General features: G+C 45.0%; 1 protein-coding gene across 1 annotated transcript; it reads left to right on the forward strand.

The window, feature by feature from the left end:
* The first annotated feature begins 225 nt into the window (after positions 1-225).
* LOC117983892 (terminal nucleotidyltransferase 4B-like) lies at positions 226-15,950 on the forward strand. Its single transcript, XM_034970524.2, has 7 exons — positions 226-702; positions 6,740-6,933; positions 11,757-11,896; positions 13,392-13,454; positions 14,067-14,354; positions 14,725-14,829; positions 15,138-15,950. The coding sequence occupies exons 1-7, from the start codon at positions 365-367 to the stop codon at positions 15,876-15,878; spliced, it is 1,869 nt and encodes a 622-aa protein (XP_034826415.1). The 5' UTR covers positions 226-364; the 3' UTR covers positions 15,879-15,950.
* The last annotated feature ends 367 nt before the right edge of the window (positions 15,951-16,317 follow it).

Raw genomic sequence — 16,317 nt, forward strand, 5'->3', positions numbered from 1 at the left:
GATGGACTGAGCTACATTTTTTATGTGGTTTTACACTATTTACGGTAAAATTACACTGATTTCAAATATTTATTTGCAAAATATTTTTTTGCTAACACTTGATTACTTATTTCTATTTATTTATGTTTAAAACATAATAAAATTATTAAAAGTGCGTCTTTTGAACAAAAGTCAAAATTATCTCGTTCTTATTTTGCAAAGATGGCGCCCTCTAGTTTATGAAGTGTCAACTATCCGCGTGTCGTCCATGTTCTGAATGTGGTGTGACTTATTTTTGTTTTGTATTAATTTTCAATATAGTAATTATAAATGTGAAATGATACAAAATGTGTTATACAATATAGTGTATAGTCGCTTCGGCTGAATGGATCCCTACGTCGGGTGGTATCAGCCCGAGCAGGAAGGACCCGCGAAGCGCTTATGGCTTCGTATCTGGGAAACTCAAAGTGAAACAGACAAAATGAACCTCAAAAACTTAGAAAACTCTAACCCTAATGTGAATAAAGCACCGGACTTTATACCATTGAATGAAGTGAACGGTGAAAGTAGGAATAATAACTACTTCAATCCAACGCGGAGGAAAGCAAACGATAACCGCGCATCTACGTTTAACCTGAACCAGAACCACGATGCGCTCATTGGGGAATACGGGGGCTGCCCTTGGCGGGTGCCCAACTACCACTACAAGCCCGGGATACTCGGGTAAGTGTGATTTTCTTGTCTCGGATGTGCTGTCAGTGCGTTTGACAAGCTCAGTGGTCGGCGCGAGGGCTGCAGTGTGCTGGTGTCGGGGCTGACGGCGGGGGCCGCGGCCGACGGGCTTGACATTGGCGGCCCAGGACCTTTACAGAGTCCATGTTCGTGCATATTTTTGACTGCAACAAATTATTCCTATAAATTTTAATCTAATAATTACATATTGTAGTTTTCGGTTATGATTGATTTGTTACCTAATGTTTATCTAAACTACTCAATATTTTTTTGTACGATGAATTAAAATTTATGTATTTACGCAAAGTCAAATCCAAGACAGAAGCACTGGTATATTTTTATTTTAAAATTTAAATACTTAGTACATTAGAATCTGTCTGGGTGATAAAATATTTAGACATAAACATCATAACCATTCAAAGGATATGAGAATACTGGTCCAGAACTCTAAAAAAGTCTTGTCTTCATTTCTTATTTAAAGAATATCTCTTGAATTTACGTTAACCAAAAATATACTTGGATCATTATTTATTCATGACTTGAATATTATTATACTAAGTAGGTAAGTAGTTGTAATACCTAGTGATAACGGCCAATTATATCAGTTATAATAACATTATATCACTATGTCACATGGTTATCAGTTTATCTGTCATGTATATAAACTGGCAGCTTTCTGCAATGTAAATAACGCACTGACAACTATATAAACAGCTGATTTTTCTCACAATAACTTATTATTTAACTAAATATTTGCTTTATAATAAGAATTTTTTGCTAATATTAAATACTAGGTTATTCCTGCAACTTCATCCGCATAGTGGGTGATGGGACAGCATAGCTCATTTCCCTAAACACATTAAACTAGATCACGGACAGTGCTATGCATAGACAATATGTAAACAGTAATTGAATCATTGCGAGGTGCCAGATGTAGAGTAGGGCAACTATTCATAATTACATAAGTAGTTGATTCATTTCATTCTAAACTCTTATTGGCTATTTTTGTATGTAACAAGATCAGTACCCATATTATAAATGTGAAAGTGTGTTTGTTTGTTGGTTTATTGGTTTGTCCATCAATCACGTCGCAACGGAGCAACGGATCGAGGTGATTTTTGGCATGGGTATAGTTAGAGACCTGGCGAGTGACATAGGCTACCTTTTATCCCGGAAAATCAAAAAGTTCCTACAGGATTTTTTAAAAATTTAAATTTAAAATCCACGCATACAAAGTTGCGGGCTTCAGCTAGTCTAAATATATAAAACAAAAAGGTGTCTGACTGACTAATCTATCAACTCACAGCTCAAACTACTGGACGGATGGGGGTGAAATTTTGCATGCAGATAGCTATTATGACGTAGGCATCCGCTAAGAAAGGATTTTTAAAAATTCAACCCCTATGGGGGTGAAATAGGGTTTTGAAATTCTTGTAGTTCATAAGCTTGTTCTATGAAATATTAAAAAAAACTACTTATTACATAAATAGTGCAACAATCATGAGTGGCTTGAAACTATTTACAGAGAGTCAACTACTCGCGATACTCAAATATAGACATGCGACAAGAGTGTAACTGAAGCTGGTTTAGGATTAGTTTGACCCAGTAGATGGCTAGTTAGCGCGAGCGTGGTGGACGGCCTTGCGAGTCAGTGCCCCCAGCGCGCCGGTCGGCTGGCGACGAGTTGCGTCAGGCAAACAAGCGGTCGCGGGTTCACTTCCGACCTCAGTGAAAGTCATTCTAAACACTACTTGTGTACTACAAGTATGCAAACAATCGGAAATAATTGGTACAGTACATGGCTGAAAGTAATGTACATCGACTGTAGACCACTGTCTCTGTCGTTGAAACCGACATTAGTGACAGAGACAACGCTATACAAAGCCGAAATGGCATTCTAAAGGCCTACTTACGACCGCGTACTGCACATTACTACAAACCTACTAGCTTTAATTTATTCTGGTAATCAAATTTTTGTTGATGTTAATCCACTGGAAAACTATGATATGCAGGGTCTTAGGCTGTGTAGGCTTGTATGGGTCCTTGGGCACATAGAAATTTGGGGCCCCTTATAGAGAGCCCAAAATCGTTAGAATTATGTTCTAACCACGAACGAAATATTCGCGGTGGGCGATCTTTCTTTCCTCTTTTAAGTTTTACTAGGTATCCATTATGTGTTTTACGCAGTCCAGTGCAAATGTCATCAAAATCCATACAAATATTATTATAAATGCGAAAGTGTGTCTGTCTGTCTATCTGCTAGCTTTTCACGGCCCAACGCTTCAACCGATTTTGATGAAATTTGGTACAGGGATCTCTGTTTCGCGATGATACTCGTACAATTACGAAACCATACAGCACAATTTACAAACTTGAAATAATCTGCGCTACTCTCAGGTTTAGGTCGAGGTGCAAACTGTTCCGAGATCATATTTATTTCCTGTTTTAATTTATGACGTTCCGATTCCATAGTCTTCATTTTTTCACTTAGTTCTCTCAGATCTTTTTTAATATTTGTCTGTTCACTGATTTAACGTATTTGTCTTCTCTGTGAGTTCTAGTTTAAATTTATTAATTGCTGAGTTTATTTCGCACTGAATCGTCGTTTTTAGTTCGCTGAGGATGGATCTCTTATTTTTTTCTAGTTTTGTGTCTAGTAACTGACTTATTTGTTCCAATGTACAGTTTGAATTTAGAAGCGGTGGCGTAGGGGTTTTCTGGGTAGGGGTTTCTACTGTGATTGTGTCTCCGAGGATGCTGCGATCCTCGGCGAAGTGATCGTCTATGGACATGTCAGTGTCGTTTATTGTCGTTATCGTGTCGTGTCCGGGGTTGCAGCGCACGGGAGTGTTATCGTTCCTCGAGCGGCGTTCCTTATATCCCGGGGAAGGGACATAGGCTACTTTTTATCCTTAAAAAACCTAAATCCACACTCTAAAGTCGCGGGTATCAGCTAGTATTAAATAATGTGGTGATGAATTCCTTGTAAATAGTGTAAAGGTCACTTGTCATGTGTGTCACAAACTGGAGTGAGTCGCGTCGCCATCGGACCATAAGGTCGCGGCAGCTAACCGGATTTGTGGAGCACTCTTTTTGTTATGAACCAGACTGGACTATACCTACCAGCTTTGTGCTGAGCCTAAGGACAGAGGTGAAGGGATATTCCCAAAGACTCGCCGATCACCGAGGATGAGTTTCTTCTTACAAGGGTGAGATGTGCTAGGATCACTTTATTGTCTGTCTGTCTGTGTGTCAAGAAACCTACAGGGTACTTCCCGTTGACCTAGAATCATGAAAATTGGCAGGTAGGTAGGTCTTATAGCAGAAATAAGTGGAAAAATCTGAAAATCGTGAATTTGTGGTTACATCACACCAAAAATTTAAATTGTGGTCATGAACTAATGATTAGTATTTTCAATTTTCGAAGTAAGATAACTATATCAAGTGGGGTATCATATGTAAGGGCTTCATCTGTGCATTCTGAGCACGGCTCAATAGCTCAACAGCTCAACGGGTAAAGGAGTGGACTGAAAACCGAAAGGTCGACGGTTCAAACCCCGCCCGTTGCACTATTGTCGTACCTACTCCTAGCACAAGCCTGACACTTAGTTGGAGAGGAAAGGGGAATATAAGCCATTTAACATGGCTAATATTCTTTAAAAAAAAATCTAAAACAGATTTTCATTTATTTTTATGAAAAATACGACTGAAGTACGGAACCCTCGGTGCGCGAGCCTGACTCGCACTTCGCCGGTTTTTTATCCTTCAGCCGTGCTCGTGTTTTAAAAAATTAGGTTAGTAGCCTTGGGAAAAATCAGAGAAGGAATGCTATAGTTAACTATTCATGATCGTTAAAATAACGCAGTGTAGTCTAGAATCTAGATGTTGTTTATTTGGTGGCTGCTGGCTAGACACGATCGGCGACCTCGATACGCATGTCGCCTGTCGCCTGTCGCCTGTCGCCTGTCGCCCGGGCGCGCGACGCCGGCGCATTCTACGTGACTATTTTTACTATTTACATGTGTTATATGCAAATAGATAATTTCTGCAGCCTTTGCAGTGTCGCAACCTTTTACTTGTGTAGATTAGACAGTAATAAATCACATTCTTAAACTGTGGACTAGATTAATTAGTGCAAGTCTAACATAATAATAGGGACTCCTCTCAGAGCGAGTAGGTTTTAGCCATAGTCTACCACGCTGACCAAGTGCGGATAGGTAGACTCCACACACCTTTGAGAACATTATGGAGTACTCTCAGGCATGCAGGTTTCCTCACGTTTCACTTTACCGTTGAAGCAAAGATACAATACGTGTACTATAAGACCTACCTATCTGCCAAGTTTCATGATTCTAGGTCAACGGGAAGTACCCTGTAGGTTTCTTAATAGACAGACAGACAGACAACAAAGTGATCCTATAAGTGTTTCGAGGTACGAAAACCAAAATAATATCGAGTAATGTTTCCCTCAGTCACAGATCGGCGTCATTGAATTGCTTACATATTTTCGTCGTTAGTTGTGCACCGTCAGCGGCGCCGGCGCCGTGGCGGTGGTATCGAACTCCGTCGGCGCGGCGGGTGAAAGGTCCCGCGCTGAGGCCGACCGCTTGCCGCAGACGCATTCCTTTGAAGGTGGTTTGCTTCAGTCGAGCCCTAGAGGCACGGCCAGACCTACGGCGCGACATTCACTATGAGCATGATGATGATGATGATGATGATGATGATGATGTAACAAGGCAGCGTTCGTGCTAGGTCGACTTTGTCTGATCTAAAAGCAAGATGTCCTTCCGACATAAAATCACACACTTAAAACGTCTATTCGCCGTATAATCTAAATATACAAAAGGAAAAGGTGACTGACTGACTGACTGACTGTCTGATCTATCGACGCACAGCTCAAACTACTGGACCGATCGGGCTGAAATTTGGCATGTAGACAGCTATTATGAAGTAGACATCCGCTAAGAAAGTATTTTTGAAAATTCAATTCAACCCCTGAGGGGGTAAAATTGGGGTTTGAAATTTGTGTAGTCCACGCGGACGAACTCGCGGGAATAAGCTAGCGTCATATACAGTGCGACAAGGCTATCTTGGCGCGTGGCGAAAATCGGAACTAACGTTGCCTTCAAGTGTCCCCTTTGTTCTTGTTTGAATATTCTAAGCCTTTGTTCTCTAACAGCGCCCCCCTGTCAATGTCATTCAAGTGCCAAGAGAGTTTTGTCGCACTGTATGCATGTATCGTGTTCGCACATCTCCCGCACTCCTCACTATTCAGCCTTTCCGAGCCCTACAGAATGCCCATGCGCATGGGCACGGGTTCCCGTGGTTCGTGCGCAACGTGAACCTCCACAGAGACCCCCAACTCCCGAGAATAGCCCATTACTTCAGACAGCTTCCCAAAAACTATTTTGAGAAAGCAACCAGACAGCCTAATCCTCTAGTAGTTCAGCAGTCTCATGTACCTCTGAATGATCCCCGACAAAAGACGTTCTAGGCACGTCCTTAACGACCCCGACGATCTAAATACATAATATCATGACAGCCTCATACACCCCCGATCGCAATGATCCCCGACAAAAGACGCCCTAAGCACGTCCTTAACGACCCTGAAGATGTATATCATGACCGGATGGTAGCTATCGATTAGAATAGTTTGTGTTTACATAATGTTATCTAATGAGCCCATCGACACACGCGACTTCCGTGTCGCGTGATAACACGCATCAAATGAACGCGATAGCCGACAAACAGTTATAGTTATTCATGGGTGCATTTCCGAAACTGACTCATAATTGAATCCAGGACTAAAGAATTGTTGAATCACTGCACCAAAGGTGTTGCCTATAGATAACTTTCAGCATTCTTCTAATAACTATACATCGTGTTTGATAAAATGTACTGTGTATGTCACTGGGTTGGTGTTAAAAACCGCGAATTTGATAAAAAGCGACGGTTTTCGCTCTATATAATATCTAAGTAACAGTCTAAGGAAGATCTTTAATTGGTGGTTGTGGTGTATGTTCCGCAGGCTGCATGAAGAGATCGAGCACTTCTACATGTACATGTCGCCCACGGAGACGGAGCACCTGGTGCGGTCCACCGTCGTCAACAGGATCCGCGGCGCCATCCTGTCGCTGTGGCCGCAGGCGCGCGTCGAGGTGTTCGGCTCCTTCCGCACCGGGCTCTACCTGCCCACCAGCGACATCGACCTCGTCGTCATAGGTGAGTGACGTAACCCAGCATCCGGGTCCGGCTCGGGCGTCCTTGGCTTTCCGGCTTAAAGTAAGTATTTATATATCAGCGGGGAAGAGAGACCGCGCCTCGAGGCCCATACCCATAAAAAAGACCCGCACGCGCTTTCAAACCTCCACCAAACTTGGTGAGTAGGATTTAAGAATATTTGAATAAATGCAGTTGCAGAATCTTTGCAGCGTTCTTTTTCCTAATGTTTTCTCACGTGGAGCAAACATCCATCTTTCGCGTTGCTTTGCGTGACCAACTCGCACGACATAAGTGCTCTTCCCTGGTCAGCATGGCCGTAGCGTATATTTTTGCTCTGACACTCATGGGGCCTCTAGTTGATGTTTTTACCGCTTTTGTTGATTTTTAACATATAAAATAGAGTAATGATTTCTACTGGAAAATATTTTTAAGTAAAAAATTTAAAAATATTTCTCGTTTACACATTGTGACGTCGTTATTCGCTTTCCGTACAGAGTGACGTTAACAATTATTAATTATATTAAAAATAAATAAAAATCATGATTAAAAAAACTCTTTAATAATGAATTGTAGGCCCATAAACTACCACTATAAAATAAAATCACATCATTTTATTACTACAGTCCAAGACTCTATTGCTGCAAAAATCGCAAGTTCAGCGTGCAATATTAGTAGGAACCAGTGTGTATACGTTTCGCTATTTAACGTCCGTTGCTAAGGGCAGACGTCAGTGTCACCTCTAAACGCTCTACAAATAGCATTACTATATCTTCAAAACATCAACATACGTTTGTATGAGACTGAGTGTCCATTTACCAAGACGACACGTTTCTTCCGCGATTCATTTTCATTTCATTGAGCGGAACGTAATCGCTAGTATATTGAAAAAACACCGACCTAGTGCGAGTCAAATTCGCGCACCGAGGGTTCCGTACTCGCCTTTTTTTCGACATTTTGCACGATAAATCAAAAACTATTATGCATATTAAAAGCCCTGTCAATGATACTACACTTGATAGGTAGGTATAGTAATCTTACTCTGAAACTTGAAAATACTACTATTTGTTCATGAACAGAGTTTTTGTGATGTAACCACAAATTCACGGTTTTTGGATTTATTTCTTTACTTGTGCTATAGGACCTACCCACCAAATTACATGATTCTAGGTCACTAGGTCAACGGGAAGAACCCTATAGATTTCTTGACAGACAGACAACAAAGTGATCCTATACTTAAGGGTTCCTTTTTTACTTTTGACGGTACGGAACCCTAAAAACATATGTAACTGACAGTGCTCATTTACAAAGATGACAATTTCCGCGATTCATTTCCATTTCATTGATTGAACGTAATCGCTAGTTAATAATGTAAATGTGGAGTTGTTTTGAGAGCTGGCGTGTGTCGGGTGTCGGGTGTCGGGTGTCGGGTGTCGGGTGTCGGGTGTCGGGTGTCGGTATCGTGACATCGGCCGCGCTTATCTACTTGTGTCTATTTTGGTGCGCAGGCGCCAACACCACTGGCTCGTTTCGCAACCACCAAATAGAAGATCGTTTACAACCATTGACTTATATATTACTTCATGGACATTGCCATTGAACACACAAAATGGCACCGACTCAGTGGTGCCTTAGCACCAATGCAACCTCAGTGACGTCTGGATTTCAAACGCATCGGTCATTAATCATTAGTATCTAAGCGGTGGCGCTGATTTATTTGGTTCCAAAACCGTGAAATTTTTTGTTCGCTTGGGCATATAAGGTATCCTGTCGTTTCTATCGATGTTTACATCAATGCGTTTAGGATGTTGATGGGGTTTCCCCGCCTCTGCAGCGCCGCAGCCATGTTTAGATGTTTGTCGGTGTGTAGTTGTGTAGCGGCAGCTTGTTTAGGTGTGTGTTATTTGCGGACACTGTTATGCCACAGCTACCACACGCGATGCGCGGTGAGTGGTGAGTCAACAGTGCGCGTGATTAGAATCCCGTCGGCTTGACGCAGACGGAATGGCGTCGGCGCGTGTACTTGGGTATATTCATTCACATGGCTTAACACCTGCTGATCAGTTTTATTTTAATTGTGATAGGGTCTCATTACATTACATAGAAGATACATCCTTCAGGGTGAGGGAGGGCGTCGCGCAAGAAAGCAATTCTCGGAGCCTCGTAATATGCGCCGAGGATGCCATCGAGGGAGTTAGCGGGTACAAACCTCACATAACCCGATCGCTCTCCAAAGAGATCGGATATCTTGAGAAGACACCCTCTCCCTCCGGGTTTGAAGAGGCATAGGGCTGACATATCAGCCGTCAATATGCAGTGCAGGATCTGAGTTGCGGCATAGATCTGATGATTATTTAAGCATAATTTATTAGATAGAACAAATAATTGGTGTGTAGATTGAGAATGCATTAAAGGTTTTTAATCACACACGGTGACTTTTTAGTCATCTTACGAACGAGAGTCTGTTAATAATTGTCCCCAAAATCTACTATCCAATTAATTAAAATGAATTGAATAAATTCTAAGTTTTAAGTAATAGCTAAATATCACTCGCTTTAACGGTGAAGGAATACATCGTGAGTAAACCTGCATACCTGAGAGTTTTGCGTAATGTTCTCAAAGGTGTGTGAAGTCTGCCAATCCGCACATGGCCAGCGTGGTAGACTACGGCTAAAACCCTTCTAACTCTGGTAGGAGACCCGTGCTCTGCAGTGAGCCGGCGATGGGTTGTTGATGATGAATATAGAGTTCAGACATTCTGCCTGCTCAACGCTCATATAGCAAAGATGTTCGAGATCGTAAAAATTACATGAAACACTAAATTGACGCGTGGGCGGTCGCGACTCGCGAGACGAATAAACGACACAATTGTTTGATGCACGCACGACGGTATTCGGAAGAGGCGCGCCCTCGGCCTACGTCCGACAACTCGTTTGTCTATTCTTTGTTTGTGCTGGTTCGGGTTGCGAAATGGATGACTGCATGGGAGATACTCGATGATGCCCGCGACTTCGTCCGCGTGGACTTAAGTTTTTAAACCCCATGGGAATTCTATGATTTTTCGAGATAAAAGTTACCTATGTCAATTTTCGGGACGCTGTACTAAATTTAATCATAATCGGTTACAATGTTGGGCCGTGAAAAGCTGTGAAAGTGAAAATCGATTTTGATGAAATTTGGTACAGAGTAAGCTTACATCCCGGAGAAGGACATAGGCTACTTTTTATCCCGGAAAATCAAGAGTTCCCACGGGATTCTTAAAGACCCATGCGTTTAATCGATTTATATAAAATTTTGGTACAGAGATAGCTTGCATCCCGGAAAGTTATATATACCTAGGCAACTTTTTATCCCGAAAAATCATAGTGTTTCCATGGGATTAAAAAAATCTGAAATCCACGCGGACGAAGTCGCGACATTCGTAACATGACCTTCTCATGTGAAATAAGATAATCGTGTTGCATATATAGTTGAGTTGATGAGTGATGACACAATGATGAACTAACTGATAAGTCAACAATGGCTGGGAACGTCGTCGTGTAGGTATGTGTCAGCGCGGCTATATATACGCACATTAGTCGGCCTTGCCGCGCGTCTGCCGCGCGCCTGCCGCGCGACGTGACGCGCCACATGGGGATGCCCCGTCAGTGGACAACAGTCAAAGTCAAAGTCAAATGATTTATTCAAAATCTAAATATATAAAAGGAAAAGGTGACTGGCTGACTGACTGACTGACTGACTGATCTATCAACGCACAGCTCAAACTAGTGGACGGATCGGGCTGAAATATGGCATGCAGATAGCTATTATGACGTAGGCATCCGCTAAGAAAGGATTTTTGAAAATTCAACTCCTAAGGGGTTGAAATAGGGGTTTGAAATTTGTGTAGTCCACGCGGACGAAGTCGCGAGCATAAGCTAGTAGGTAATAAATTACTCTTATTGATTGTCTGGTATAGTGCTAGATTTGTAAGATATAGTGGTGATAATTATAACGCAAACTTAAAACTAAAGCTACGAGGGTTCCAAACGCGCCCAGGTCTGAGAAGAGCCCACAACAAACTCAGCCGGGTATTCTTTTTATTATCACCACTTTACAAAATTATTGAAACTTATTAGAACTATCACAAAGTCGTTAAGCAACTCATTCCCAAGCTTGCTTATCATTTAAATAATCCTTTACATTGTAATAGGATTTTTCAATTAGTTTACGTTTTATGAAAACTTTGAACTTGTTGAGAGACATCTCCAATATGTCCAACAGATACATGGCATATAGCCAACACGTCTGGTCACTCTCATCGTACAGGTTAGGTTGTTATCAGTTATCAGTCATCACGTAGAACGTGGCCTTCTCTTGTAAGCGCCATCACATCCACCCTCTTTAACAAACCTGCTTGCCGAAATCAGAAGAAGAGAAGAAAAATACCGACTAGGTATTTATCTCCTGACTAATCGCGGAGTCTCGCAACTTTATACAGCTACTAGATGATGCCCGCGACTTCGTCTGCGTGGATTTAGATTTTTAAAAATCCCGTGGGCACTCTTTAATTTTTCGGTACCTGTACCAAATTTCATCAAAATCGGTTAAACTGTTGGGCCGTGAAAAACTAGCAGACAGACAGACACACTTTCGCATTTATAATTATTACCTAGTATGGATGGATTATAAAGTAATTTTTGCCCTGGAAGGTGGACTGAAATCATTTGTATCTATTTTGTAAAGACAGTGAAGAATATGAGTGCGAAATTTTAAGTGAGGAACCAATGCGCGGCGGCACAGCCACACCCGCAATGCACTTTGACGGTTCGGTCGGTTGTCCCCAGGCCAGTGGGAGAAGCTGCCGCTGTGGACGCTGGAGCGCGAGCTGGTGGTGCAGGACATCGCGGAGAAGGACAGCATCAAGGTGCTGGAGAAGGCCACCGTGCCCATCGTCAAGATGACCGACAAGTACTCCGACGTCAAGGTACACCCGTTGCCTCTATACCGCGAGCTAGTATAGCGCTCTCTCTCTGTCACGTGATCCCATACAAATGATAGAGGCAAAAATCTCTATGGACGCCAACCATTTTGAGTCACCAACCAATCACAAACGGGACTATGTTTTCGTATTGAATTTGGAATGTCTTTTGAAGACATATTATTAACGTTCAGCTCAAACCGCTGGCGCCACGAACTTGAGATCTTCTCTTTGTAAAGTAGAACCCTCACTTGGAAAAGATTTCAAGAAATTGCAGTCGAGTCGAGTGGTGAGCTAGTCTTATTTAAATTTTGACCAAAAAACTGAATGTACTGAAGTGTAAGTAATTCGTACCCTATACGAAATTAACTAGTGTTAGAAGAATTTCATCAGTAGAGAAGTAATCTAGTCTGTGTCAGTACCCTTATTATAGATGCGAAAGTGTGTTTGTTTGTTGGTTTGTCTTTCAATCACGTCACAAAAGAGCAACAGATTGACGTGATTTTTTGCATGGGTATAGTTACTTTTTATCTTTATACTTATTATATACTTTTTATCTTTATACTAATTATATACTTTTTATCTTTATACTTATTATATACTTTTTATCCCGGTAAATCAAAGAGTTCCCACGGGAGTTTTAAATATCTAAATCCACGCGCACGAAGTCGCGAGCATCAGCTTGTAGTAGTTAATACAGACTCTATTCTAAACGTAGTCAATCTATCGGAATGAAATTTATGTTTACTTCGACAGATAAACGTTTTTATTTCATTTTTAAATGAATGAATATATTAGGTTATCTATATATTCTAGGTTACCTAGAATAAGTAGATAATACACTCTCACAGTTATTTTTGGTTTAATAACACATTGATAAAAAGAAATTAATCGATGAAGTAATTCGTAATGCGCTATTACTTGTTATCTGTGGGTATTGTGTGTAAATATAAAAAGTACGATGATACCTAGTGGTTAACACGTCCGCCTCATATTGTGGAGGTCGGAGGTTCGATGACGCACATAACTCGGAAAACGAGATATGTGCGTTTTAACCAATAATATGACTTGGTTTAACGGTGAAGGAAGACATCTTGATTAAACCTCGTGAGAGCGTGAGAGTTCTCCAGGATGGGTTGATCATGAATCCCGAACTTCGATGAAGTGAAAATTCCTAAATCCCCATCGCCGGCTCACCATGAGCATGGGTCTCCTTTCAGAATGAGACGGGTCTAGGCCGTAGTCAGTCACGCTGGGCCAGTCGGTAGACTTCACACACCTTTGAGAACATTATGGAGAACTCTCAGGCATGCGAGTTTCCTCACGATGTTTTCCTTCACCGTTAAAGCTTTTTGCGTTAATTACCTCCGAAAAGTTAGGGCACGCACCTGTACTTTTTCGAGTGAGTCTGTGCTCGAACCTCCTGCGTCCACAAGAGGAGGCGGACGTGTTAACCACTGGGCTATGACGGCCATGTATGTAACCCGGCGTGGTGTCGCAGGTGGACATCTCGTTCAACATGAGCAGCGGGGTGAAGAGCGCGGAGCTCATCAAGCAGTTCAAGGTGAGTGGTCACCGCCCGCCAACTACTACTTGTGTGCTGCTCCAGTATGTCGATCTGTTTAGGTATATGTATCAAAGTGAGTCTTGTATATCTACGCGGCAGCTTGCAGGCACAGTGTTGCTGCGCTTGGAATCTATTTCATAGAAACCAGCGGTGTAGCTTGCAGTTAGTGGTCTGCACTCTGCAGCCCATCTGCCCTTCCCCTCTCGCGCGTGGCTCAATGTAGAACATTCGCATTTGTAACCTGTAACATTGTAACCTGCTTCTCTGCGAAGTTGGGCAGGAAGGTAGAAATGCATCCACGCCACGCCAACATGATGAATAATGTATTATGTATTATTGTATTATTGTAGTTATAGTCAGTTAGTTCAGCCCAAGATTTTTTGACTTATATAACGTAGTCGCCTTTAAATACGGAAGCATCTAGACACATAATAATGAGCTTGAACTTGGGATCACCACATCGCTTTTAATCTGAAGATATTGGGGTATTGGGGCGCTGTCTCGTCTCGTGTTCTGTGGCGCATCAGGGATGTTTGCTGACGCCAAGCGGACGTGCCTGATGCGACAGATGCGACCCAGCGCCAACACATTGAAGCGTCCGTCCCGCAGGACAAGTACCCGGTGCTGTCGCGGCTGGTGATGGTGCTGAAGCAGTTCCTGCTGCAGCGCGACCTCAACGAGGTGTTCACGGGCGGCATCTCGTCGTACTCGCTCATCCTCATGTGCATCAGCTTCCTGCAGCTGCACCCGCGGCCCGAGCGCCTGCGCCAGCCGCACAACCTGGGCGTGCTGCTCATCGAGTTCTTCGAGCTCTACGGCCGCAAGTTCAACTACGTCAAGACGGCCATCCGCGTGCGCAACGGCGGCGCCTACGTCTCCAAGGATGACTTGCAGAAGGTACGTGCTGTGATGTCCCCAACTCCAGCGACGAGCGTTCTGTTGGGGAGGTCACGCGTTCGATCCCGACCACCAAGAACTTTTCGGGTTCAAGCAATTAAATATCACTTGCTTTAACGGTGTGAAGGCAAACATCGTGAGAAAACCAATACGCCTCAGCGTGGCAGCTTATTAGATTAAGAACCCCTTCTCACTCTGAGAGGAAACTCAGCAGCGAGCCGGCGATGGGGTCGCAGAGTGATCATGAATCAGCTTTGTTCGATGTGTAACTTGTGAACTAGCAAATGCGGGGACATCTCAACCATCCCGATCTCTCGCTTATGTTGGACTGGATGGAACATTGACACTGACGTCGAACGGTCTGTTGCAGGAGATGAACGACGGGCACCGGCCGTCGCTGCTGTGCATCGAGGACCCGCTGACGGCCGGCAACGACATCGGCCGCTCCAGCTACGGCGCCATACAAGTCAAGCAGGTACTGCCACTTGTCGTGCTCATCGTCGCGCCGGCGCCGGTGTGTCCGCCATTGCTCGTTGCCTACATGCTAATTGTGCGTCTGCTTCGGCGGCCTTGCTCCTCCAGCGCTGTTCCATCTTCGTGGAAGTCTTGTGTGTGACATAGAAGCATGTCTAGACAGAGTGTCAGAATGGGAGGTTCACATAGCCCTGCGCAATTTAAGCCAGCAAGAACACAAGTTTGTGCGTTTATCGCTATAAGAGACCCCTCCATTATACCTCTCCTCTTTCAGAACACTCCTCTCTCTCACGCTTTAAATTGATGCAGGCGTTCGACTACGGCTACATCAGCCTGCAGCAGGCGGTGGCGCCGCACAACGCGCTGCTGGCGCGGCACAGCGTGCTGGGGCGCGTGGTGCGCGTCACGGACCACGTGCTGCAGTACCGGCGCTGGGTGCGCGACACGTTCGAGCCGTTCTTCTTCCCGCACCGGCGCGCGCCCTCCAGCCGCTCGCGCTCGCCCACGCCCGAGCGCTCCGACAGCGAGCCCGAGTGGTCGGACAGCGCGCCCACGTCGCCGCCGCCGCCCACGTCGCCGCCGCCGCTGTCGGCGCTGCAGTGCTCGTCGCCCACGCCGCGCCGCGTGTCCGCGCACCAGAGCCTCATCATCCACCACATCACCAGCAACTCCGACTTCAACAACATCCCCTCGGGTGAGCACGCACTTTACTCCGACACGAGCCCGAGTGGTCGGACAGCGCGCCCACGTCGCCGCCGCCGCTGTCGGCGCTGCAGTGCTCGTCGCCCACGCCGCGCCGCGTGTCCGCGCACCAGAGCCTCATCATCCACCACATCACCAGCAACTCCGACTTCAACAACATCCCCTCGGGTGAGCACGCACTTTACTCCGACACGAGCCCGAGTGGTCGGACAGCGCGCCCACGTCGCCGCCGCCGCTGTCGGCGCTGCAGTGCTCGTCGCCCACGCCGCGCCGCGTGTCCGCGCACCAGAGCCTCATCATCCACCACATCACCAGCAACTCCGACTTCAACAACATCCCCTCGGGTGAGCACGCACTTTACTCCGACACGAGCCCGAGTGGTCGGACAGCGCGCCCACGTCGCCGCCGCCGCTGTCGGCGCTGCAGTGCTCGTCGCCCACGCCGCGCCGCGTGTCCGCGCACCAGAGCCTCATCATCCACCACATCACCAGCAACTCCGACTTCAACAACATCCCCTCGGGTGAGCACGCACTTTACTCCGACACGAGCCCGAGTGGTCGGACAGCGCGCCCACGTCGCCGCCGCCGCCCACGTCGCCGCCGCCGCTGTCGGCGCTGCAGTGCTCGTCGCCCACGCCGCGCCGCGTGTCCGCGCACCAGAGCCTCATCATCCACCACATCACCAGCAACTCCGACTTCAACAACATCCCCTCGGGTGAGCACGCACTTTACTCCGACACGAGCCCGAGTGGTCGGACAGCGCGCCCACGTCGCCGCCGCCGCTGTCG

This window comes from Maniola hyperantus, chromosome 7, assembly GCF_902806685.2.
Source record: "Maniola hyperantus chromosome 7, iAphHyp1.2, whole genome shotgun sequence".
NCBI lineage: Eukaryota > Metazoa > Arthropoda > Insecta > Lepidoptera > Nymphalidae > Maniola > Maniola hyperantus.